Here is a 25,988-nt window from a genome sequence, read left to right on the forward strand (position 1 = left end):
CTTTTCCAGTGAGTCAACTCTTCGCATGAGGTGGTCAAAGTACTGGAGTTTCAGCTTTAGCATCAGTCCTTCCAAAGAAATCCCAGGGCTGATCTCCTTTAGAATGGACTATTCTTATTCAAGTGAGAGGAAAACTGAAAAGTGAGTGAAGAGCAAATTATTGTAAAATGAATTTTTAAGTAAACAGAGAAGTTGCTTGTTATATTCCAAAGAACAGAGACCTTGAAATCAGGTGGACCTGGTTTGTTTCAGGCTCCAACACTTGCTGCCTGTGGGACCTGAGACAAGTTACTGTCTTTTGTGTCTCAGGATTCTCACATGTAAAGTGGGGATGACAAGTCTTAACAGGATTGCTGTGAGAAGTATTGATAACACACAGGGTGCACCTAGCATTTTGTAGGCACTCAATATATAGAGCTTTTATCACGTAGAAATAACTTCTGCCGAAAAGGACACACTCAAGCCACATGTTCTTTTGAGGGAGAGAAAACTATTACGATTTCACAAGGCAGACAAATAAGAAAATTATCTGCCCATTTTTGCTTTTTTTTCCCATAAAGCTTATTATTTAGGTAAATATGCTTTGATTGTATCCACTAATATAGCAAAATGTGTTTGGAGTTTATAAAATTAAATAACATCTAAGACACCACCTCTCCTCTGGCCATCAGTTCGAAAGTACTTCTGATAAAGGTATAAAATCTTACTAAATAGCGTAATTCTTCTTGAGACTATAAAAATAGACAAATATATTTATTTTTAAATTTATTTTAAGAATTTTCTCTAGAAAAATGAACCTCTAAATGAACCTAGAACCTCTTATACAGAGTGAAGTGAGTCAGAAAGAGAAAGATAAATATCGTATTCTAATGCACATATACGGAATCTAGAAAAATGGTTTTGAAGAATTGATTTACAGGGCAGCAATGGAGAAACAGACAGAGAATAGAATTACAGACACGGTGAGAGGGGAGGAGAGGGTGATATGTATGGAAAAAGTGAATAAAAAAAAATTTCCTCTTATGGACATAATATGAAATTCATTAGATAACAATATTGTGTTCTTTTGCTACAAATTTCCCCAAATTCTTCTAACAATTTACTTGGCAGAAATGTCAAAGTTTGATCTATAAAGTATGCATATATTTTATATACTTATAAATATGCATTTATTTTATATATATATATTATATATATATATACATTTTTTCACATGAGTCCTTTAGGATGAGTTAGTTTTTTTGAAATTTTATAAAAGAGTGGTGGGTCTTTTGAAAAATGTGTATTTTGCACCGAAAACAACAAAGAATTTTTTACTCTTCAATTTTCTCTTTGAAGTTTTCAAAGGACCTATTTTTCCAATTAAAACTTTTTATCATCTGGAAGCTCATTGAGTTAAGTAGTATCTCAATCAGAACTTTACCTCCTTTGATGTCAGATGTCTTATGTGAATGTATTTCTAGAAAATACCTTATTTGTAATTGGACCTTTGTGTATACCCAAGTGAAATAGTCTTTTCATGAGATCCTTTTAAATATGTGAGCATTTATTAAGTCCTCTTAGAACAGTTGGAAGTATTACTAATTGTTGCTTTAGAAAAAGCTGTTATAAATATAGGAAATGACATATTTCTATGCTTCTACAGGTTTAACCTTGAACTTAAGAGCTGCATATGTTTACCAAAACTGACATGTTACTGGGGTCTCTTTTCTAGTTATTAGCTTTAAATAGGTAACTGTCAAATATTCAAGGGTACCAGGTAAAGTCATACAAGAAAAGAAATGGAACTTTAGAATAGAAGAAAATAGGCCTGAATGTGCTGTGGGAGTAGTTAGTGTTAATCATGCCAAGGAAAGAACAGATATTGCTGGTTATGCCAAGCAGAATGTGATGGTGTTTGATGTGGAAATTTGAAAAGAAACTGTACTTTTTAGAACATTAGGTTATCACACTTTCAGCTTAAATTTTATTGGTTTCTAGCAAAGCCAACCTGTATGATAGTTTTGGAAACACTCAATTGTTTAGGAAATGAGAAAGTTCTGCTTTAAGGTCAATGGGGAAGAAAAATGCAGAGCTTTAGGAAGGATATGTGTATCATCAACATTGTTTTCTCAATTTTCTTTTTATGTTGCTTTTAACAAATGTTTTCCACAGTTATGTGTTTATGGAAGGTCTTACACAGAATTTCTTGCCTTATATGCATTATCCTTTGTAGAAAACTTACTAAATCCAAGAATTATAAATAAAATTGTAGGAGAAGGAATGGTTCAGAAAGAATCAGCTCAGATTACCTACACAGTCAGGACTTCACTGTTACTACCTCTTGGATTAGGAGTTCCTCTTTGGTGGTTTTATGATGACTTATCCATATTTTTATATGTTTTTAATATAAAGAACTACTTTTATGTATATGAACATCTCTTGATGGTGAGCAGCATTTTTACCAAACGCTGAGTTAAGTCCTGGTCCAGAAAAAGAACTCAATAATTGTTGGAATTATTAAACATTAGAAAACTGAATGAATAAAAATTAGGTTTAAGCATAATAATATTTATGTTATATAACTCAGTTACACACGTTGTTAACTTAATGATGGAAATGGAAAAATAACAATTAGGTTTACAAATAATAGCTGATACTTATTTTGTGCCAGTCACAGTGTCTACTCATAGCAGATTGTGTATTATTCCTATCCATTATTTTAGGGTTTCCCAGGGGGCCCAGTGGTAAAGAATCTACCTGAAGTGCAGGAGATGTGGGTTTGATCCCTGGGTCAGGAACATTCCCTGGAAAAAGAAATGGCAACCCACTCCAGTATTCTTGCCTGGGAAATCCCGTGGACAGAGAAGCCTGGTGGGCTACAGGCCATAGGGTCACAAAAGACCAGACACGACTTCATGACTAAACAATTATTTTATAGATCAGCACAAGAAGAGCAACTTGTCAGATGATGGGTAGACATCCCAGTTACTGTGTACCAAACAGCACACATTCGTTTTTCATCAGCATATTTCAGAGTTGGCTAAGATTGTGGATATAGAATTACAGGTTCTGAAGTTTGCTCTGGCTCTGTGGTTTCTACATTCAGAGCCCTCTGCTGAAAATTTGTGTGATATTTTTACTAAGTGAAACCATGGTAACCACTCATCTAGGACTGGTGTTTGTGAAGAGCCGTGTGGGGAGCATTCTGTATAGATCATGGGTTCTGGAATCCAATGACTTATCACTTTCACATTCAGTTTTCTGCCAATTGCTTGATTTATGACCTAGAGTAGGTAAATTTCATTGCTTCTCACATTTTCATTTCCCATTTGAAGTATGTTTAAAACTATTTTATAAATTTTGGCAAATGCAGTTATTCAAAAAAAAAGGACATAAGGCAGATAAATCTGTGAAAAATAATGGGAACATAAGCGTATGCAAAACTCCCCAAAGAACCATAGGGAATTTTTACCCCCTACCTGGCTGCAGCTGTAGCCCATTTGTGCCTCTTTCACTTACTATACCGCAGTTGCTGCTGTTGTTTTCTTCAGTTCTATAAATATGTTGCAATCTTTCTACCCCACGGCTTTTACACGTTATTATCTTTACCTAAAAGCACTCCCCACAGACACACACATATAAACAACAACACAAACATACATAGACACCTTTCTATATGTTAGGTTCCTTTTCATGTTTTTTTTTTTTTTGCCTAACATTGTCAGTTCTTCAGAGAAAATGTCCCTGATCACTTCATAAAAAAGACCTTTTTATAATTCTTCATTATATAACTATGCCTGTATTTTCATAGCGTTTCAAACAATTTATATATGCGTATACATATTGTTTGACCAATGTCTGACACTCTGCTTGAGTGAAAGTCCCATGAGGGCAGAAATTATATGTCAACCGTATTCACCACTGTATATCTAATATCAACATGGAGCCTGCAGAGAGCAAAAACCCAAGTAATGTCTTTTCTGTGACTAAGTGAATACAGAGATGAATCAAATGATGGAAAATACTGATAGCATTGATGAGCATAAAGCTTAGTCTCACCCTATACTGGTTTATAAAATAACAATATCTACATGTGTGCTGGCCTTCCCAGTCGGCACTAGTGATAAAGAACCTGGCTGCCATTGCAGGAGACCTAAGAGATGCTGGTTCGATCCCTGGTTCTGGACAATTTCCCTGGAGGAGGAAGTGGCAACCCACTCCAGTATTCTTGCCTGGAGAATCCCCATCGACAGAGGCGCCTGGCAGGCTACAGTCCGTTGGGTTACAAAGAGTCGGACACGACTGAAGTGACTTAGCATGCACATACACTCAGGCACCAGTGTGATTGTCATCTTTAGCTCAGCAGTTTTTGAACATGCATTCTGGGTTCAGTAGATTAAGGTAACTAGTATCATTGTAGAGTCCCTATTAAGGCCATTCTCAGAGGACCAAGGCATTTCTCTCTAATATCTTTACTAGCAACTATTACCATCTTCCATCTGTGTACTAACCCCCTCCAAAGAATATTTATTCATTTACTTATATGTTCTTCTATGGTAAAAGATAGTTTTCAGTCAGAGCCCTGTAACAAAAACAGATCATTTAATATTAAACATCAGTGTCTTCTAAATGAAATAAAATATTAGACCATATTACAAAAGATTCACAAGTATAAAACCTTACTAGGACAGATTTTTCCTGTGCAGTTCCTTGGATGTAGTATAGAAAACTCTAGTCAGTCCTTAACTAAGGGAGATTGTATGATATTTGAGTAGGATTTCAATATGAGTTTTGTAGGCCTTAGGGAATCCCTCTTCAAAAGAGTATTTTCCTTTCTTACTATTATGGAGTCCCAGAAAGCTAAGTGAAAGAAAGTGAAAGTGTTAGTTGCCAAAGACTGCATCAATTTATAATTTTTTCTTGCATCCCTTTCTAGTTCACATTTTATTTGCACCCTGATAATTATTTGAAACTAATTAAATACATTTTTTAATAAAACAGGAAGATAAAATCCATACTACTAGGTTTATTTGCATTTCATCTATTCAATCATGTCTTATTTCTGTAGAACCACTTTCAAAAATTGTCATTTTTTCCCCAAGATTCTCATTTTTCTCAAAGGACAGTGCACATTGGTACCTCTGCTTGTCTTTATTTGAATTCATGCATTTGATACGTTCTTAGAAATCTGGAGTTAATTCATGAGCTGATTATAAAATAGCTTAAAAGTATTGACCAGAACAATGTTGGTGGAGTTTAGTTAACTTGTTTGTCTTATAATAAATATGATAATTACTGTCATGCTGGAGAAGACTCTTGAGAGTCCCTTGGACAGCAAGATCAAACCAGTCAATCCCAAAGGAAATCAACCCTGAATATTCATTGGAAGGATTGATGCTGAGGCTGAAGCTCCAATATTTTGGCTACCTGATGTGAAGAGCTGACTCATTGGAAAAGACCCTGATGCTGGGGGAAATTGAGGGCAAGAGGCGAAGGGGGCAACAGAGGATAAGATGGTTGAAAGGCATCACTGACTCAATGGACATGAGTTTGAGCAAACTCAGGGAGATAGTGAAGGCCGGAGAAGGATGGCATGCTGCATTTCATGGGGTCGCAACGAGTCAGACACAACTTAGTGACTGAACAATATATCCATCTATCTGTATATGTATACACACATATACCAAGTACGTATAAAATAACAAGAAAAAGCCTAACAATACACTAGAAAAACCATAAAATCGCTTAGTCATTGAAGAGTTATAATCGGCTATGAAATATATGAAAACATGTTCAATCTGTTACACAAAGAATAAAACAATTTTTTAGTTTTCTATTCGTTGGCTTTTTATTTTATTCAGAGTTAAAACAATGGATACTGTCTAGAGTTGGCCAGGAAATTTCATAAGGAAATGGATTCCATCTTGTACTATTTGTGGAAGTGTGAAAAGATAAAGCTTTCAGGGAGATCAGTTTGGCATTATTTATCCAAATCGTAAATATTCATGTTCTTCAAACCAGCAACTGTACATCTAAGTGTTTCCTCTTAGAGAAATACTCAGTATGTGCAAAAGAAGGCATATGCCAGAATACTCACAGCAGTATTCCAGGGCTGAGGAATGCCCTGGGATTAATGTGAGGAAGTGAGGAATAATGGGGACAGGGATGTGCAGGGGCATGGGGTCATTCATTGCTGGGAGCATACAGTTACAGGGACATCCAGTTATGGAGGCAGGGTCCTATCTAGGGGCATTCTTTCTTCTGGCAGATCAGTCCTCTGTGAAGGGAGGGACTGTTACATGGAGCACAGGAATATTGTCCCTCGACCCCTGTCTATTGACCGATTTTTGTGCTAACTACATGTGCTACCTCTTTCCGCCTCTTGCTCACCCATTAGTGTGTTATGCATGTGTTGAAAGGAGGATAAGGTATAAAAAGAAGGGTTCCAGTTAATAAGAGTAATTTGAATGTCAGTTCATTAGGTTTTATTTATTTCACTACTTTAAAACTGAAACAGATTTATCCAAAGACAATCCAAATTGTTGTCCTTATAACTCCCCAAGTGAACTTAAACCTCAGTTTCTTTTTTGCAGGCCCTTTAACAAATAGTGAAGGCTCAAAACTGGAAGAGGAGCTGTTTATTTCTCATAATTGTTTGATAAAAATCTCAAAACACTTCCCTTGAAAATATAGAAACAGAATTTACTTAGTTCTAATCCCCAGGTGGTACTTTTCAATAGTACTTTCCTGAAATAGCCATCATGAGAATTAAAATTATTTGTTGATTTCTTCTGATAATTTCTTATTGTTAAAACATGCCATTTTGAATTTGCAGGTATGAATATAAGCAAGAGTGAGATAGCAAAAGAAACTTCATTAAAACCATCTCGGAGATCCTTGCCTTGCCTGGCCCAGAGCTATGCTTACTCAAAGAGCCTGAGCCAGTCTACCTCACTCTTCCAGTCAATTGAGAGTGAATCTCAGGATCCCACTTCTGTAACCTCAATCTCCGCTGACAAAGCAGAGCAAGGTGAGCTCTACTTTCTTGCTTAACTTATAAAGAGTAGTGTTCCAACCCTCTGTCTCTCTCTCCCTCCCTCTTGCCCTCTCTTCCTTTCTTCCACTTAGTGTTTATGGAGTCTTCAGAAAGGAGACTGGCATAGGAAGGAGAACAGTTGCCCCTGCCAGTCAGACAAAAGGCCATTCCTTGGCTAGATGATGTTCATCCCTTTATGTCCCTAAAAGTAGCCAATACCATGCAGATATGGACCTACTTTCTGTTGGGAGGAGAAAGACCAGCCACCCAAATCACTGGCTTATTAGCATTCCTAGTGAGAATTTATTACCAGTAATTAAATATGCCAGCAATAATAAACTTGGTTTCCTTAAAACAAAAGACCCAAAAACTTTAAATAATACTTACTGTAAAGCAATAAAGATTTGGTTGCATGAAGATGTGATTGGACAAGTGTTGGCAACCAAAACTACACACAGCTGCCCGTTTGAGATGCCGTTATACCTTTGCTAAGTCACTTCAGTCGTGTCCGACTCTGTGTGACCCCATAGACTGCAGCCCACCAGGCTCCCCCGTCCCTGGGATCCTCCAGGCAAGAACCCTGGAGTGGGTTGCCATTTCCTTCTCCATATTTCCTTCCTTCCTTATACCTTTAGATAACGCCTTTTCAAAAGAGTTAGGAGTCAAAATACAACCAGGCCCTTTGTCATTCAGTGGATGGGTGTTGTTTTTTTTTCCCCATCCATCTCTAAAAGCTTTTATGTTATGAAAACTCATTTCCTTATGATTCCTGAAGCTTGCTTCCTCCTCTAGATAAATTGAAAATTCTGATTTTCTCTTTTCAATAGTATTGGGAAAGTACTGCCTATTTTAAATAGTTAGCTTACATCCATGGCCAGTAAGAAAAGTGGCTAATTGTTCAAGAGGATCAAAGTGCTAAAATGTAAGATGGGTGTCTTTCTCATTTCAATTCGTTAACTGAAAAACATTTCTTCATGTTTGGCAGTCATTTGGATATTAGTCACCACGGTTATTTTTCTAATCATTGTTATGTGTTTAGTCCCCCAAACTACAAAGTCTTTTTGCTGTTGTTCCAGTTAACACTGAGGAAGAGAGAAAAGATTCTGTGCTCAAATGTTCTTTCACCGACCTCAGTGATTTTTGCTTGGGTGAGTTGATTTTTGATATTTTCTTCCTCCTTTCTCCCATTCCAAAAGCAAACTGTCTTCAAATTTAAAACATTATTTTTTAAGAAAAAATTTCATGTTTAGTCTTTAACATTTGATGGATGAGAATAAAAGATTAAAGTATTGTTAAGGTATGTCATGTACAGTTGGTAAATCAAACACAGAAAGTTTTAAATGAACAACAATTCTATAACAGAAAAAAGAAAAAATTCTGCTGTTAGTCTTTTGGAAATTTCCTTCATTTCTCTATGAATAAATAAACTTATACTACTATGTATAGATTTATCAAATTTCAGTATTATCTGTTGATCTCTTGTGCTAGATGAGGGCTTATTAGTCCATTTGTATAGTCTTTCATTCTTTTCAGTTACATCGCCATTTAAAATTTTTAATCACTTCAGATTAAATTTATAACTTTAATAGTATATTTTTTTAATAAAAAAATGCAGTATCACTTCTTTTTCTACAATTCCAAGTTATGCCGTCTATGCTACTCTTGAATCCTCTTAGAGTCAAGGTCAAATAAACTCTCCTTTCCCACCCTCTATCACATACTCAAAGTCATGTCATATTACGTTTATTTTGTTGCTTATATAATGTCACAAACTTTTGTTAGTTTTATTTTCCAAGATCATCTAAGTTTTTTCTCAGGAAAAGAAAAATATTCCTTTTTCTAAATACTTCCATTATACTTCAGCTTCTTGTTTTTATATCCTTTATCTCATTCTTCCTGAAATTCTTAAGTGGTGTCCATTGACTTTCATTGAATTACTGCATTAATTCCATTTTCTAATTTCCCCCCATATTCTTCTTTCTTAGTTTTCATTCTCATATTTTTTTCAGAATATATCCTTAAACAACTACCTGTGAATATTGATGTGAGATGCAATCTTTTTAAGTTATTCTATATCTGAGATGACTTCTGTTGGTTCTTACATTTGATTGATTTCTTTGTTTATAAAATTCTGCATTAAAAATAATTTCCTATGAAATTCGTGATTAATTCAATGTCATCTAACATCTGTTATTACTGTTAGAAATTCCTTTGTAGTTGATTTTTCTTCTCTGTGTACCTTTCTATTATATTTACTTTTTTTGTTGTGTTATAAAATTATACAACATTATATTTATATATTTGTGTATGTGTTTTAGTTCATCCCACTCTAGAGATCATTTGTCCTTTATATTTGTCTTATGCCTCCTTTCCACTTCTGTGATACTTTATCTACAATCTATGCACTTTCGTTTTCCTTCTTTTTCTCTTTTGGGAAATCTAGTTAAAAGCCTGACATTTTCTCTCATCTCATAGTTTTGATTTCTGCCTTGGTTCAGGAAGATTCCTGGAATTTTTCCTCAAAATCTCTTTTCACTTCTGTTGGGGAGGGGAGCAGGGCGGGGGATGCAACAGTATATGTATACTTAGTTTTTTTGTTTTCAGAATATAACTTTTTCAGAGTATCCTATTATATTTCATAAATACTGCTACTGCTGCTAAGTCTCTTCAGTTGTGTCCGACTCTGTGCGACCCCATAGACAGCAGCCCACCAGGCTCTGCTGTCCCTGGGATTCTCCAGACAAGAACACTGGAGTGGGTTGCCATTTCCTTCTCCATTGCATGCAAGTGAAAAGTGAAAGTGAAGTCGCTCAGTCGAGTCCGACTTGTAGCGACCCCATGGACTGCAGCCCACCAGGGTCCTCCATCCATGGGATTTTCTAGGCAAGAGTACTGGAGTGGCTTGCCATTGCCTTCTCCGTTCATAAATACAGCATCTCTCTAACAACACTTGGCTATTGTCCTAAGTTTTCCTTTGCGTTGTAAATTTTAGTCTGTTTTCCCAGGGATCATTTTTAGCTGTAGAATTTTCTCAAATTTCTAGTGATTTTTTGGTCCTCTGTTTACATTTAGGAAAGACTGACTCAAAGCTGGATACAAGGACAAGTCTTAGAAACAGAAAGCGTCTATGCTACAGTGAGTGGTTAAGGAACTGTTACTTAGATGAGCCACCCGTGTCAGGCTGAGGACTGCACTCTAAAGTGCCAATGCCCACATTACTCTCTTATGCTGTGAATTTCTCTAGAGAAATGGTTTCTGTTTGCCTGTTCTATTGTTCTATTTTCTATTGTCTGTTTCAGTTCTCATCATGTTTTCACCCTCAATTTTCGTTCTTTCCTTCTGTTTATCTGCCATCTTTGAGTCCAGACATCTCCAGGATTTGTCTAAGGAGAGTCACTCTCTCTTCTTACCTCTGAACATATTCTAGGCTAAGCTGCTCCATTAGTTAACACTTCCATCAGAATTTTGCCTTCTAGAACACTCTGGTAAATTTTTACTTTTTAATAGTTATCTGAAGTCTCCAGAGGAAGGGGCAACAAACATGCCTGAAAACTCATTCAGCCACCTTGAACTCTGCTTCTTCACACTATCAACAAGTTAATGATAAATGACTCTTTGATGAGATATTTTACCATATAGGACAGAGGGGGAAATCTGTGGAATACTTACTGTAGAGACTCTGTGTCCAATTTTACATCTAAAAATTTATCCCAAGAAAAATAGTATTAGAAATTAAAAACATTTTTTCTTACAGCCTTTATTTATAGTCATTATCAGATTTAAGAACAGAAGCAAATTATACTACCTCACACCAGTCAGAATGGCCATCATGCAAAACTCTACAAATATTGGAGACGGTATGGAAAAAAGGGAAGCCTCCTACACTGTTGGCAGGAATGTAAGTTGGTACAGTCACTATGGAAAACAGTATGGAGGTTCCTCAGAAAACTAAAAATAGAATTACCATCTGATGCAGCAATCCCACTCCTGGGCATGTATCAGGACAAAGAGAAAGTGGTGTTAGTCTCTCAGTCACGTCTGACTCTGTGATCCCATGGACTGTAACCCACCAGGCTCCTCTGTGCATGGAATTCTCCAGGCAAGAATACTGGAGTGGGTAGCCATTAACTATAATTCAAAAAGATACATGCCTCTCTGTGTTCACAGCAGCACTATTCACAATAGCCAAGACATGGAGACAACCTAAATGCCCATTGACAGATGAACAGATAGAAAAGATACGGTATAGAACAGTCTTTTGGACTCTGTGGGAGAGGGAGAGGGTGGGATGATTTGGGAGAATGGCACTGAAGTACGTATAATATCATATATGGAATGAGTCGCCAGTCCAGGTTCAATGCATGATACTGGGTGCTTGGGGCTGGTGCACTGGGACAACCAGAGGGATGGTATGGGGAGAGAGGAGGGAGGAGGGTTCAGGATGGGGAACACATGTATACCTGTGGCGGATTCATTTCGATATTTGGCAAAACCAATACAATATTGTAAAGTTTAAAAATAAAATAAAATTTAAAAAAATAAATTAAAAAAAAAGAAAAGATATGGTACATAGATACAATGAAACACAACTCAGCCATAAAAAAGAACAAATTAGTGTCATTTGCAGATGATATCTAATAATATAGATGCTATTAGAATTATGATATTAAGTGAAGTCAAGTCAGAAAGAGAAGATATACCATATGGTATCACTTATCTGTGGAATCTAACATAAGGCCCAGATGAACCTATCTGTGAAACAGAAATAGACTCACAGACCTAGAGAACAGACTTGTGTTTACCAAAGGGGAGGGGAATGGGTAGGAACGGGCTGGGAGTTTGTGGTTAGTAGATGTGAACTATGACGTACAGGATAGATGAGCAACAAGGTCCCACTGTATAGCACAGGGAACCATATTCAAGACCTCGGGATAAACCATAATGGGAAAGCATATAAAAAGAATGTGTGTGTATAACTGAGTCCTTCGCTGTAAAGCAGAAATTAATACAACATTTTAAATCAACTATACTTCAGTAAAAAAGCCCCCAAAACTTAAAAATTTATTTAAAAAATTAAGCAATAAAACAAAAAAATTCATAAAAATGGAAGCAAATTGAATATTTTAGTAATGGGAGAGTAGATAAATTGTGAAATATATACATGTTAGAATATCACAGGCTCATTAATACACTATATTATGGAACGTTTAGAAATACGTTGCTCAGAAGGGAAAACAGCTTAATGTAAATGCTACTGCTGCTGCTAAGTCACTTCAGTCGTGTCCGACTCTGTGCGATCCCATAGACGGCAGCCCACCAGGCTCCTCTGTGCCTGGGGATTCTCCAGGCAAGAACACTGGAGTGGGTTGCCATTTCCTCCTCCAATGCATGAAAGTGAAAAGTGAAAGTGAAGTCGCTCAGTTGTGTCCAACTCTTCGCAACCCCATGGACTGCAGCCTACCAGGCTCCTCCGTCCATGGGATTTTCCAGGCAAGAATACTGGATTGAGTTGCCATTTCCTTCTTCAAATGTAAATGCAGAGTGCCTCTTATTTTAGCTAAAAATATATTGGAAACAAACTAGAAAGAAATATACCATTATGCTAGCTGATAATGAATATCATCTCCACATGTGGTTATTTGGGGTTGTTATATATCTTCTTGCTGTCTGTATTTTCTTTTTTCTCTAAGGAAGATACATACAAATATTATATAATAAGAATATGTAAAGAAAAATACTGACATTAAAACTTTTTATAAGTTGAGAAAAAAGCTCATATTTCAATCAAAATAGCACACAATTCTATGCATAGTTTTCAAAACTGATATTTGGAACTGGTTGATAACATTTGGAATAACGGTGGTACTGAAAGATTCTATCCTGATCCTCCATTAGTAGACAGTATAATTTTTATTTATTTTTTTTATAACAGAGACAATTATACTCAATATACTCTTTTGCCTTTTGCAGTTACAATGCAAGTTTGCTTCATTTGAATGAGATTCATATTCGGATTCATACTCGTTGGACTTGCCTACGAGCAATGCCTTAAAACAAGGGCCTTTCCTTCATAAATTGAATAGAAATAAAATGAAGTCAGAGTTTTATCAAAGAGTGATACCCAAACACGTGTGTCTGCCCCAACAAGTATTTTATAACCTCAGACTGAATTCATTTGTAATCCGTGGAACCCGAGCCATGAATTTTCAGTAGTGTACACACTGGTGGCCTGGCTGCATTGCCTACATCAGGCATTCTCAAGTCACCGAGAGCTTTCAAAACTTCCGGGACCCACCTCCAGAGAGTCAGTTTTAATTGATCTAAGGATAGAAATCAGGATCCATATGTTTAACTGTTCCCCAGATAAATATTAAGTATAGCCAGAATTAAGCATGTCTAGCCTACAACATGTATATTGATCTCTCTCTGAAGACTTCGCTGAGACACTTTTTCATAATTTGTTTAAAGGATGAGCTGTGTTATTTATAATAGCACTCTGAATGACTGTGAATTAGTCGTGTTTTTTTAAATAATACCTCTTTGTGTGTGTGTGGCTTAGACACAAGGTTGGCTTATTAAGTTTCCTAATTAAAGGAAGACAGCCACCAGCAGATTCATTTCACATACAATATCGAGAAGAGCATTTCATCAGAACAGATATGCTCAGAGTGCAAAGGTCTTTTGCATAAAAAGTAATTAGTCCTGAAAGAGGTTACTTGTGTTAGTTGTTTTCTGATAAGAAAACAAAAACAGAACAAAAATCTTGTTCAAAATATCCATGCAGGTGTTACAGTTTGCATAGAACCCTTCATTAATAATTTTCCCAAGGTACTACTAGGAGCTTAACAATGACTCCAGTCATGTAAACCTTTCTATTCAATTCCAGGAATCTTATTTTTGACAGTTTGCCAATCCAAATATTAACACTTCCTCTACTGCATAATGTAATTAGATGCCCAGACTCCTTTTTTTCCCCCCTCACCATTCAAGTATCTCAGTCATTTGACACATTTGACTTGTGTTTATATCTCTCCAGGAATTTGTAACTCATACCCATTATTTTTGCATGTACCAGCATCAGCCTATCATTCATTCAGTTTAGAAAAACATCAGAGCTTCTGAAGGGGTTAAGACATCACACCGGAGGTACATGTTCACCTCTATAATGAAGCCAGGAATGAAGCTCCAGCTGACTGTAGTATCACCAGGCATTCCAGGGGCCTAGCTAGACATAAAACTTGGCTGTGAAATGCTCTTTCAAAGTTGGCTGAATATCTGTAGCTGGTATGTCTTTATCATGTTTGAGAGGAGGTCAAGTAAAACAATGTCAAATAAGGAAAAACTGTAACATCATGAATCATGAGTATTTAATAATACATGCTGTCTTTTAAATTCAGTGAAGTTATATTCTCTAATTTTGCATCTAGAGTGCAGATTACTAGCTTCTAATGTTGAGTTGGTTAATGCATTGGAGTTTCCAAGTACTAATAGGCTCTAGTACAATTTTTGGAACCCTACTGATGTTTCTAATTAATGGATTTTCATTTTTTTAGAATAAACTACTTTAAACTGCCCCATAAAAATGTTGAGGCTATGGCAGAGTTACGTGGATGTGGTCAGTGTTTCACTGAAGACATATTTCTCCCTGTTCAAAAAAGCTATTCAGTTCAGTTCAGTTCAGTCACTCAGTCGTGTTTGACTCCTTGCGACCCCATGGGCTGCGGCATGCCAGGCCTCCTTCTCTATCACCAACTCCAGGAATTTACTCAAACTCATGTCCACTGAGTCGGTGACGCCATCCAATCATCTCATCCTCTGTCATCCCCTTCTCTTTCTGCCTTCAATCTTTCCCAGCATCAGGGTATTTTCCAGTGAGTCAATTCTTTACATCAGGTGGCCAAAGTATTGGAGTTTCAGCTTCAGTATCAGTCCTTCCAATGAATATTCAGGACTAATTTTATTAGGATGGACTGGTTTGATCTCCTTGCAGTCCAAGGGACTCTCAAGAGTCTTCTCCAAAACCAAAGTTCAAAAGCGTCAATTCTTTGGAGCTCAGCTTTCTATACAGTCCAACTCTCACATCCATACATGACTACTGGAAAAACCAAAGCTTTGACTAGACAGACCTTTGTTGGCAAAGTACTGCTTCTGCTTTTTAATATGCTGTCTAGGTTGGTCATAGCTTTTCTTCCAAGGAGCAAGCATCTTAATTTCATGGCTGCAGTCACCATCTACAGTGCTTTTGGAGTCCCCCCACCAAAAAGTCTGTCACTGTTTCCATTATTTCCCCATCTATTTTCCATAGAGTAATGAGATCAGATGCCATGATCTTAGTTTTCTGAATGTCAAGTTTTAAGTCAACTTTTTCACTCTCCTCTTTCACTTTCAGTGGCTGACTTTATTTTTCTGGGCTCCAAAATCACTGCAGATGGTGATTGCAGCTGTGAATTTTAAAGACACTTACTCCTTGGAAGGAAAGTTATGACCAACCTAGACAGCATATTGAAAAGCAGAGACATTACTTTGCCAACAAAGGTCCGTCTAGACAAGGCTATGATTTTTCCAGTGGTCATGTATAGATGTGAGAGTTGGACTATAAAGAAGGCTGAGCACTGAAGAATTGATGCTTTTGAATTGTGGTGTTGGAGAAGACTCTTGAGAGTCCCTTGGACTGCAAGGAGATCCAACCAGTCCATTCTGAAGGAGATCAGTCCTGGGTGTTCATTGGAAGGACTGATGTTGAAGCTGAAACTCCAGTGCTTTGGCTACCTGATGTGAAGAGCTGACTCATTTGAAAAGACCCTGATGCTGGGAAAGATTGAGGGCAGGACGAGAAGGGGACAACTGAGGATGAGATGGTTGGATGGCATCACCAACTTGATGTACATGGGTTTGGGTGGACTCCGGGAATTGGTAATGGACAGGGAGGCCTGGCGTGCTACGATTCATGGGGTCACAAAGAGTCGGACATGACTGAGTGACTGAACTGAACTGAACCATCTCTTTATGTTATCACCAAAACGTGACCCTGATGGCATACTGGAATAACAATAATTTACTGAACTCACATGCACACCTCCCTGCCTATGTTATCTTATTTTTCTTATCAGTCCTTTGGGTTGGTGTTATTATCATCTTATTTTTACAGATGAGGAACCTGATTCACCAAGAGGCAAGTTAACTTACAAAAATCATCTAACTAGCCAATGGAGAAGGCAATGGCAGCCCACTCCAGTACTCTTGCCTGGAAAATCCCATGGACGGAGGAGCCTGGTAGGCTGCAGTCCATGGGGTTGCTAAGAGTGGGACATGACTGAACGACTTCACTTTCACTTTTTGCTTTCATGCATTGGAGAAGGAAATGGCAACCCACTCCAGTGTTCTTGCCTGGAGAATCCCAGGGACGGGGGAGCCTGGTGGGCTCTATGGTATCACACAGAGTCGGACATGACTGAAGTGACTTAGCAGCAGTAGCCAATGGAGAACAGAGGTTTCAACCCAGGAAACCTTCATCTCTTATCTCCTCTCTTAATCAGCACAATAGCAACACAGGCATTTAAGATGACAAGTGGTTAGTGAAACCCAGGGAACACCAGCTCTGCAAGATGTTAATAAGTATCAGGCTGGGAGCAGCAAAAGATGGAGGAGTAACATTGCATGGTGAAATATATTTGGGAGATGATTGATTAAAGGAAACTAATCAGGTTGGGAGGTTGGGATTTTGTTGCTGTGTTTTCTTCATTTATTCTTCTAATTGTTGTCTCTGGACTTTTAATTCTTCTTTTCATAGAGCAGCCAGGGCACCATTTCATTGCATAAACCATTCTCTCCCAGCCACATAGCTACATAGACACACACACACACACACACACACACACAATTGTTCTGGGAAGTACTGATCCATGTAACAGTGAACGTGAAATCATAGTGTGCCGGCAATCTTGCTCATCAATCCTGGAAGTCCTGCTACTATTGCTCACCCTTCTTTTCTTGTTAGTGTAAGAGAAAATGGCAAAGACAGAGCAATCCAATTAACAAGTAACTAATGCCTAATTCTACCCTTGCCCACGCTGCAGTAAAATCAGGTAACTTTGAAGTGAAATAAGCAGGGCTAATTAAGACCGATATACTTTGGGTCCAACCCACCAAAATATTCATCTTCCTAATCTTGTGCAATCAACATTTTGCCAGTGTTATGAAATGACTCCCTCAGGAAGGGGTTTGTGTTAGATAATCAAGGCATTGGCTTTCTACAAGTTTCATAGTTCAGCTTAATGGCTTGTTTGTTGATCTTATTTCTCCAAACAGTTATGTTCAAATGTAATGATGTATGTATGTAATGATTTTGCTGTCTTTCTGCAATATTAATCTCCACTAATTTTCATCATTTTTTCCAACAGTTTCATGTTAAAATGGTATAAAAATAACTTCCACTGATGTTACCAATTTACTTACGATTACAGAAAAAAAAATGGAGTTACAGGGAAAGACATTGTTCTCTAGTTTTGAAAGCCTCACAGTCACTGCAGATCTTTTCAGCTTTTTATTAAGCACATTACATAAGTCATCTTGTCTCACTTTTCAAGTTATATTCAGAATGTAACACTGCTCACCATTTGCTGCTACAAGTGCTCTACAACGTAATCCACTCTGCCACCATTTCTTGGGAGATAGTGTAATAACCTCCTAATTGGTCTCTCTGCTCCACCTCATGCTTCCTTATAATCTATTTTCTACACAGCAATTATAGGAAGCTTTAATAAAAGAAATTAAATCTCATCATTTTTCTCCTCATATTCCTCCAGCTTTCTCATTACACTTAAAATGTAAACCTCCTACTTGGCCTTCAGAGGCTGTATGAGGTATCTGGGCATGGCCATTTCCTATTGCCTCTTCCCCCTTGTTTTTCAGTTGCTCAGTCATGTCTGGCTCTTTTGTGACCCCATGGAGTAGCCACCAGGCTCCTCTGTCCATGGGATTTCCCAAGCAAAAATACTGCAGTGAGTTGCCATTTCTTTTTCCAGGGGATCTTCTGGACCCAGGGATTGAACCCATGTCTCCTATATCTCTTGCATGGTAACAGGCAGATTCTTTACCACTGAGCCACCTGGGAAGCCAATGCTGTAGCCAATTCAACCTTCTGTTCCCTATTGTTCTGATCCCAGCGCCTTCCATCGAAAGAAACCAGATTCACACAAACTTCACTTTATGTGCCCTAATCTTGATTTATTCTTCTTTTTAATACATAGAAAGTATTACCTGAAATCGGAGAAGGCAATGGCACCCCACTCCAGTACTCTTGCCTGGAAAATCCCATGGACGGAGGAGCCTGGTGGGCTGCAGTCCATGGGGTCGCTAAGAGTTGGACACAACTGAGCGACTTCACTTTCACTTTTCATTTTCATGCATTGGAGAAGGAAATGGCAACCCACTCCAGTGTTCTTGCCTGGAGAATCCCAGGGACGGGGGAGCCTGGTGGGCTGCCGTCCATGAGGTCACACAGAGTCGGACACGACTGAAGCGACTTAGCAGCAGCATTACCTGAAATTCTGTGGGTTTTTTTTTTCTTTCTCTTTCTGTTTCCAGAACATAGAGGCTTTGTTAACTTTCTTGATTCCTGTAGCCCCGAATCAAGAACGTTATTTGGCACATAGTAGGGGCTCCAATAATATATTTAGAATCCGAAAAAACGGATAAACGACACAGAGGCTATTGACATGCATATCTTTGGAGAGTTTGCTGTAGGATTCGCCCATTACTTTTCTCACAGTTATGTGATCCCTCAGTGTGATTTTCCTCATTTGTTAGAAATCATTACTGTGTTAGTTTTCTCACTGACGACCTAATCTGATTATGTTCCTCTTTTTCATTTGGGTTGACAAACCTTCTGGGAGAGCATTTAAAGAACTGATAGTCATCATTCTCCTTAAGTAGGAAGAGTATGACTTTCTAACATTACCCTTCTGTGAAGTCCTCCCTAACATTCAGAAGTTGAGATGAGGCCTTCTTTCTATTCTTATAGCACTTTGAATATGGCTTTATGTATACTTGGGCTTCCCTGGTGGCTCAGAAGGTAAAGAATCTGCCTGCAATGTGGAAGACCTGGGTTCAGTCCCTGCACTGGGAAGAGCCCCTAGAGAAGGGAACGGCTACCCACTCCAGTATTCTGGCCTGGAGAAGTCCATGGACAGAGGAGCCTGGCAGGCTACAGTCCACGGGGTCACAAAGAGCTGGACACAACTAAGCGACTTTCAGTTTTGGATTCCCCGGTGGCTCAAACGGTAGAGTCTGCCTACAATGCGGGAGACCTTGGTTTGATCCCTGGGTCGAGAAGATCCCCTGGAAAAGGAAATGGCAACCTGCTCCAGTATTCTTGCCTGGAAAATCCCAGGAATGGAGGAACCTGGCAGGCTACAGTCCATGGTGTTGCAAAGAGTTGGACACGACCAAGCGACTTCACTTTCTTTCTACTTTCCATGCATACTCATTTTGCTAGATAACAATTGCTATTTATATCTGTCCCATTCGTGTTGCCCAGCATGCACCGTGTTTTCAGTGACAGATAGGTAGATAAATGATGATTGACTGGGTGAATATATGGAAAGATAGATGTGGGTAGAATAAACGCCAACACATTGACACAATGGAAAGTAGTTTATCCACAGAATTTCCTCAGTTGGGGGGTTGACTCAGTATAGCTCCAGCAGTACCTGTGCTGTGACTGGTTAGTGTCAGGACTTTAGAACATTGATACTGTTAGGGAGAAGCAGACAACAAAAGAACAGCAAAGAACCAGTAAATCTGGGTCTTCTACGTGTGTATGTATGTCCCTTCACTGTTCCCCTGAAACTATCACAGCATTGTAAAATGGCTATGTGTATTGTTTTAGTAACTCAGTCGTGTCTGATTCTTTGCGACACTATGGACTGTAGCCTGCCAGGCTCATCTGTCCATGGAATTTTCCAAACAAGTATACTGGAGTGGATTGCCATGCCCTTCTCTAGGGGAACTTCCCAACCCAGGGATAGAACCAGGGTCTCCTGCATTGCAGGCAGATTCTTTACCATCTGAGCCACATGGGAAGTTAATCAGCTATACCCCAATACAAAATAAAAAATTGTAAAAAGACTGGGTCTGGATCTTTACCAGCACCAAACCTCTACATTTTTACTCCAGTTTGTGTTTTTTATGTCAAATTTTGTATCTTTTCATTTTATGTATTTCTAAACTGATTTTTGTCATTTTAGTTGATTTTACTACTTTTGTCTTTTAACTTCCTTACTAGATTTATAAGTGATTAATTCACTACCTTTTCTCTGTATTTGTTTTTGCCAGTGAGATTCTTACTTACCTGTTGTCTCCAAGGGAAGAAATCTCACTTAGCACCTAGTTTCAGGTTGACTGGAGACCATGGCCTCAGACAGCTCTGTTAAAGTATGCAAATAAGTACAGTTTCTGTGGGGCTGCAATCCCAAACCCTACAGTCTTCAGACAGGAAATCTGAGGGTGGCCTTGGGAGACTGTTAACAAAAATCAGAGCTCCAGATCAGTGTGTAAGCTATTATCAAGGTGAAGTGAGGCAAAGGGGTTGCATAGGATGCTATCTCTCTACTAGGTTGGAAGTACCTCCATAGACTCTAGATGTGTGGGAAAACTTAAGCCTATCCCCTCAGGCTGAAGCTCCAACATAAATAAATAGGCTTTTCACAGGAAGGTGGGGATGTGTTTCAGTCTGTGATCTGTGCATTGCTCTGAGGGTAGTAGCCTGCCAAGAATTGTCTCTGATTGTCACAGTCTGGTGGAGACCAGAAACCAGCCTCTTTGGCTGCCAGGGTTACCTGATCAATAAATACCACCAATGTTCCTGTTGGCTTTCCTGAGTCAGCTGTAAGCTGGGCAGTATTACAGGAAAATGCCTTGACTGTGTTTGCCTGTAGGTCTCAGTGATGCCATGAGAGAGTTCCTTGAAGAGCTTTGAAACATGTTCACATTTAAGTTGCTATCCTGGGATGTTATATTTGAGCCTCTTGATAACCACAAAGCAAAAATGCATAACACTAAAGACCATCATTGAACTACAAGGGGAGAATGCTCTTGTTTCCTGCTCCCAGACAGCAGGCGAGGGAGTGTCACACTGCATGAGCTTTTTACTTTCTGCAAGGCAGTGAGACAGTGCAGAGGCTGCTTTCCCCACCGGTCCTAGCAGGGCAGCAAGAGGGTTTAGCTTGCCTGCTTGTGCTAGCTTCTCTGGTAGCTCAGATGGTAAAGAATCTGCCTGCAATGCAGGAGACACAAGAGACATGAGTTCGATCTCTGGGTTGGGAAGCCACTCTAGTATTCTTGCCTGGAGAATTCCATAGACAGTCCATGGGGTCACAGAGTCAGACAGAACTGAGTGACTGACACTTGCGCTTGTGCTATCAGGATGGGTAGAGAGTGCAAAAATGGTGTCCACTAACACCTCTGTCTCTGGAGAGAGTTTCAACTGTCTCCTGCCCTTTCTGCAGATGCTTTAAAATTAGCAAGTGAATCTCCTTCACATATAGTCTAGGCACTTTTTAAACTGCTGCTGGCATGAATGAGACCACATGCAAGCCCTTTAAAAGGAGAATCTCAGTTCCATATGTCCCTTGGGTCCTTTGAATGTCTTCCCATTTATTTCCTTGCCAGGTATTTTGGGGCCTTGTCTTCTGGTGCAGATCCAAGGCTGGGGTGCCTCATGTAAGGCACAAATCCCTTGCTCCTCTGAGAAAAATACTGAACTGAGGAGATCCCTCCCTGTTGTGTCATTACGCTGAGAGTGGGGTTTTGGAAGGACTGTCAAATATGGTCTCTCCTACCTTTCTTGATGTGGTCCTTTTATCTTTTGTCATGGAGGAGCAGTTCATCTGGTTTACAGCTCTTTCTCAGAAGAAACTGATGCATATGTAACTACCCCAGAAAGAGGTGGGTCCAGCATCTTCCTATGCCACCATCTTGAACCTAATAACTGTTGTTTTAATCTTCAGCCTCAGCTACTCTGGCAGTCCTAAAACATGCTGACATTAGTAATGAATGGGAAGGTTACATAGTTGAAAGTAAGTGATCACTAATATGATCACTCACACATACTGAAAATTGTTCAAAAGTTTCACCATCCGTTTCCAGATGCTTAGGCAGTTATAATACAATGTAACAACATAATGAAATAAAATAGTATTATAATAAAGAAAAATGGCTGAGATGGAATAACTTGGTTATTAAAATTACACTTCCAGAGATGGCTCTAAAGTTTATGTTGCAATCTTAGTAGCCTCCTATATTGATCAGTCTCTTTTGTTTTGAGCTGGTGCTGGTTTACTAGCAACATTTAGAAGACTTACTGGATTCCCACTTGACTCAACAAAAGTTTTTATCATAAATCATATTATTGGTGATTGGAAAAGAGATATTTAGATTAAATTTTAAATTGTACATTGGCATACTTAAGGTAATTACATTGTTTCTTCCCCACTTAGGCTTTAAAAGGGAAGATAAGGTTTTTTTGTTTGTTCCAAATTACAGAATTTGTTTTGCTGATTCTAAATGTTTGAGTTGTGAATTTAAGAAAAACCAAAGGAAGGAAATATATAATTCTTCAATATTTATGTGTACAAGTCACATTTTGTTATTGTCCTTCAGTCGCTCAGTCATGTACATTTCTTTGCAACCCCATGGACTGCAGCATGCGAGGCTTCCCTGTCCTTCACTATCTCCCAGAGTTTGCTCAAACTCATGTCCATTGAGTGGATGATGCCTTCCAACCATCTCAACCTCTGTCGCCCCCTTCTCTTCCTGCTCTTAATCTTTACGAGCATCAGGGTCTTTTCCAGTGATTTAGCAATTCACATCAGGTAGCCAAAGGATGGAGTTTCAGCTTCAGCATCAGTCCTTACAATGAATATTCAGGATTCATTTCCTTTAGGATTGACTGGTTTGATCTCCTTGCAGTCCAAGAGACTCTCAAGAGTCTTTTCCAGCACCACGGTTTGAAAGCATCAATTCTTCGGCGCTCTGCCCTTTTTATGGTCCAACTCTCACATCCATACATGACTGCTGGAAAAACCATAGCTTTGACTAGATGGACCTTTGTTGGCAAAGTGATGTCTCTGCTTTTTAGTACACTGTCTAGTTTTGTCATAGATTTTCTTCCAAGGAGCAAGCATCTTTTCATTTTATAGTGGCAGTTACCATCTGCATTGATTTTGGTGCCTAAGAAAATAAAGTCTGTCACTGTTTCCATTGTTTCCCCATCTATTTGCCATGAAATGATAGGACTGGATGCCATGATCTTAGTTTTTTAATGTTGAGTTTTAAGCCAGCTTTTTCACTCTCCTCTTTTACCTTCATCAAGAGGCTCTTTTGTACCTCTTCACTTTAGACTATTCTGTTTAATCCTTGGAATGAAAAGATTTTATTACCCCAAATTTTCATATTAAGGAACTGACTCACTGCCACTCAGCTAATAAATGGCATAACCAGAATTTAAACTTGGCTTTTATGGAGCTAATATTAGTTATCCTTCCATTACATCAAGCTCTCTGCATTAACATACTAATTGATTTTCTTAAGCTTGGAGAATCTTGATTTTTGTTTGTTTGTATTTTATATAATGGATTTATTGAGTTACAATTCACCTTGACCATACAATTCACCTACTTTAAGTAGTGGGTGAAAACTCAGTGGTTTTTAGCATATTCTTAAAGATATGTACCCATCACCACAGTCAATTTTAGATCATTCCTGTCACCTCAAAAAGAAATTCCATACCTATCAGCAGTCAGGTTTTACTGTAATTCAGTAATTCAGCCCTTTTTATTGCTGAACAAAATTCTACGATATTGATTAAACCATATTTTATTTATCCATTCATGAGATTATGGACATTTGTATTGTTTTGACTTTTTCGCTATTATGAACAGTGCTTCTAGGAACATTCATGTACAATTTTTTTGGTGAAATTATGCTTTCATTTCTCTTGAGTATTATACCTAGAAGTAGAATGCAAGATCATGTGGTGACTTTGTTAAAAATTTTTAAGACCTGCCAGACTGTTTTCCACAACAGCTTCACCATTTTTCATTCTCATCAGCAGTATATAAAGATTCAGTTTCTCAACATTCTCATCAACACTCTTTTTTATTATATACATCCTAGTGAATATGAAGTGGTCTCATTGTGGGTTAGATTTACATTTCCCTGAGCACTAATCATGTTGAACACCTTTCATGTTATTTTTTTCCTTTGAACCTCTTGTATGTTTTTTCAAAGAAATGTCTGTTCAGATTTTTTGCCCATTTTCAAACTGGGTTGTTTGTCTATTATTCAGTTCTAAGAGTTGTACATACATATATACAAGTCCCTTATTCGATATATAAATTGCAAACATTTTCTCATATTCTGAAGGTTGTCTCTCTTTTTTGATGGTATTCTTTAAAGTACATTTTTTAAATTTTGATAAAATCCAATTGTCTACTTTTTAAGAGTGTATGTCTTTCTACCAGTCAGCTACTGGAAAGCAACAGTAGTTTCATTTGTCATAATCAAAATTACCTGTTTTCTACTATACCAGACAGATGTTAAATGTTTTTGTTTTTTAAAAGTCTTTTTTTCTTAGTTATCAAATTTACTGGATTTTAAGACACTAGCAATTGTGAAAAGCATCATCAAATTAATAATCAATTTTAGGAAATCTGGACTGTTGCTCTTGTTCAGTTGCTCAGTTATGTCTGACTCTGTGACCCATAGACTGCAGCATGCCATGGTTCCCGGTCCTTCACTGTCTTCTGGAGTTTTCTCAAACTCATGTCCATTGAGCCGATGATGCCATCCAACTATCTCATCCTCTGTTTTCCCCTTCTCTTCCAGAACTCAATTTTTCCCAGCATCAGGGTCTTTTCCAGTGACTTGGCTCTTTGCATCAGGTGGCCAGAGTATTGGAGCTTCAGCTTCGTCATCAGTCCTCCCAATGAATATTCAGAGTGGATTTTCTTTAGGCTTGACTAGTGTGATCTCCTTGCTGTCCAAGGGACTCTCAAGGGTCTTCTTCAGCACCACAATTCAAAAGCATCAATTCCTTGGTGCTCAGTCTTCTTTACGGTCCAACATGGACTGTTGACCCCATCCTGATTTCAGAAATGCTAAAATGTGGGGGAAAAGCATCTTAAGACAATGAAATATATATGGTATTGTAATTTGGTGCTGTTGAAATTATTCAGTTTGTTTGAAATTTAAATGATCTTTACCACGTGGGGCATATTTCACACAAACACAAGGATCTGTGTCCTCGATAAGAACCAAAACACATTAGTAGGTTTTGTTTATATTTCAGATAATTCTTCTAATGGAAGAGGGATTCACTTTATTAATCATATGCAATGTGGTCCTCTTCATTGTCATAGATGTTTATTGGCGTTAATACCAACGGCAGTTTTTTTTTTTTAATTCTGCTATTTATGATACGCATAAACTTCTGGCAAGAATAGTAGAAAAAGGTCTAGGGTGAGGGGAAAACTACCATTGTTCTGTCAAAATAAGAAAATGTTTCACATTCTTAACATATTGTAGTTGTCACTTTTTGTCCTTAAGTTTGCATAGTACCACAGAAGTTTCATCATAAGGGAAAGTATATTTGAAATGAAATATATCAAAATTAAGAAAAACAAATTTTAACTTAATATTATATTTTAAACATTTCTATAAGTTTTCAGTCTGTAAAATTAGCCATTTAACAGTTGGAAAATATTGACACATATAAGTGTACCATCTACTCATCAATTTATTCAACAGATACTAAGTGCTTCAGATCAGATCAGTCGCTCAGTCGTGTCTGACTCTTTGCAACCCCATGAATCGCAGCACGCCAGGCCTCCCTGTCCAACACCAACTCCCAGAGTTCACTCAGACTCACATCCATCGAGTCAGTGATGCCATCCAGCCATCTCATCCTCTG

General features: G+C 38.2%; 1 protein-coding gene across 1 annotated transcript in view; it reads left to right on the forward strand.

Moving 5' to 3' along the window:
- The window catches only part of ANO3 (anoctamin 3), a 453,610-nt gene that overhangs the window by 228,709 nt on the left and 198,913 nt on the right, over positions 1-25,988 (forward strand). The window contains exons 2-3 of the mRNA XM_010831780.1: positions 6,818-7,012; positions 8,095-8,166. Coding sequence (XP_010830082.1) covers positions 6,818-7,012; positions 8,095-8,166 — 267 coding nt within the window. The remainder of the gene's footprint in view (positions 1-6,817; positions 7,013-8,094; positions 8,167-25,988) is intronic.

This window comes from Bison bison, unplaced genomic scaffold (assembly GCF_000754665.1).
Source record: "Bison bison bison isolate TAMUID 2011002044 unplaced genomic scaffold, Bison_UMD1.0 scf7180017864531, whole genome shotgun sequence".
Lineage (NCBI taxonomy): Eukaryota > Metazoa > Chordata > Mammalia > Artiodactyla > Bovidae > Bison > Bison bison.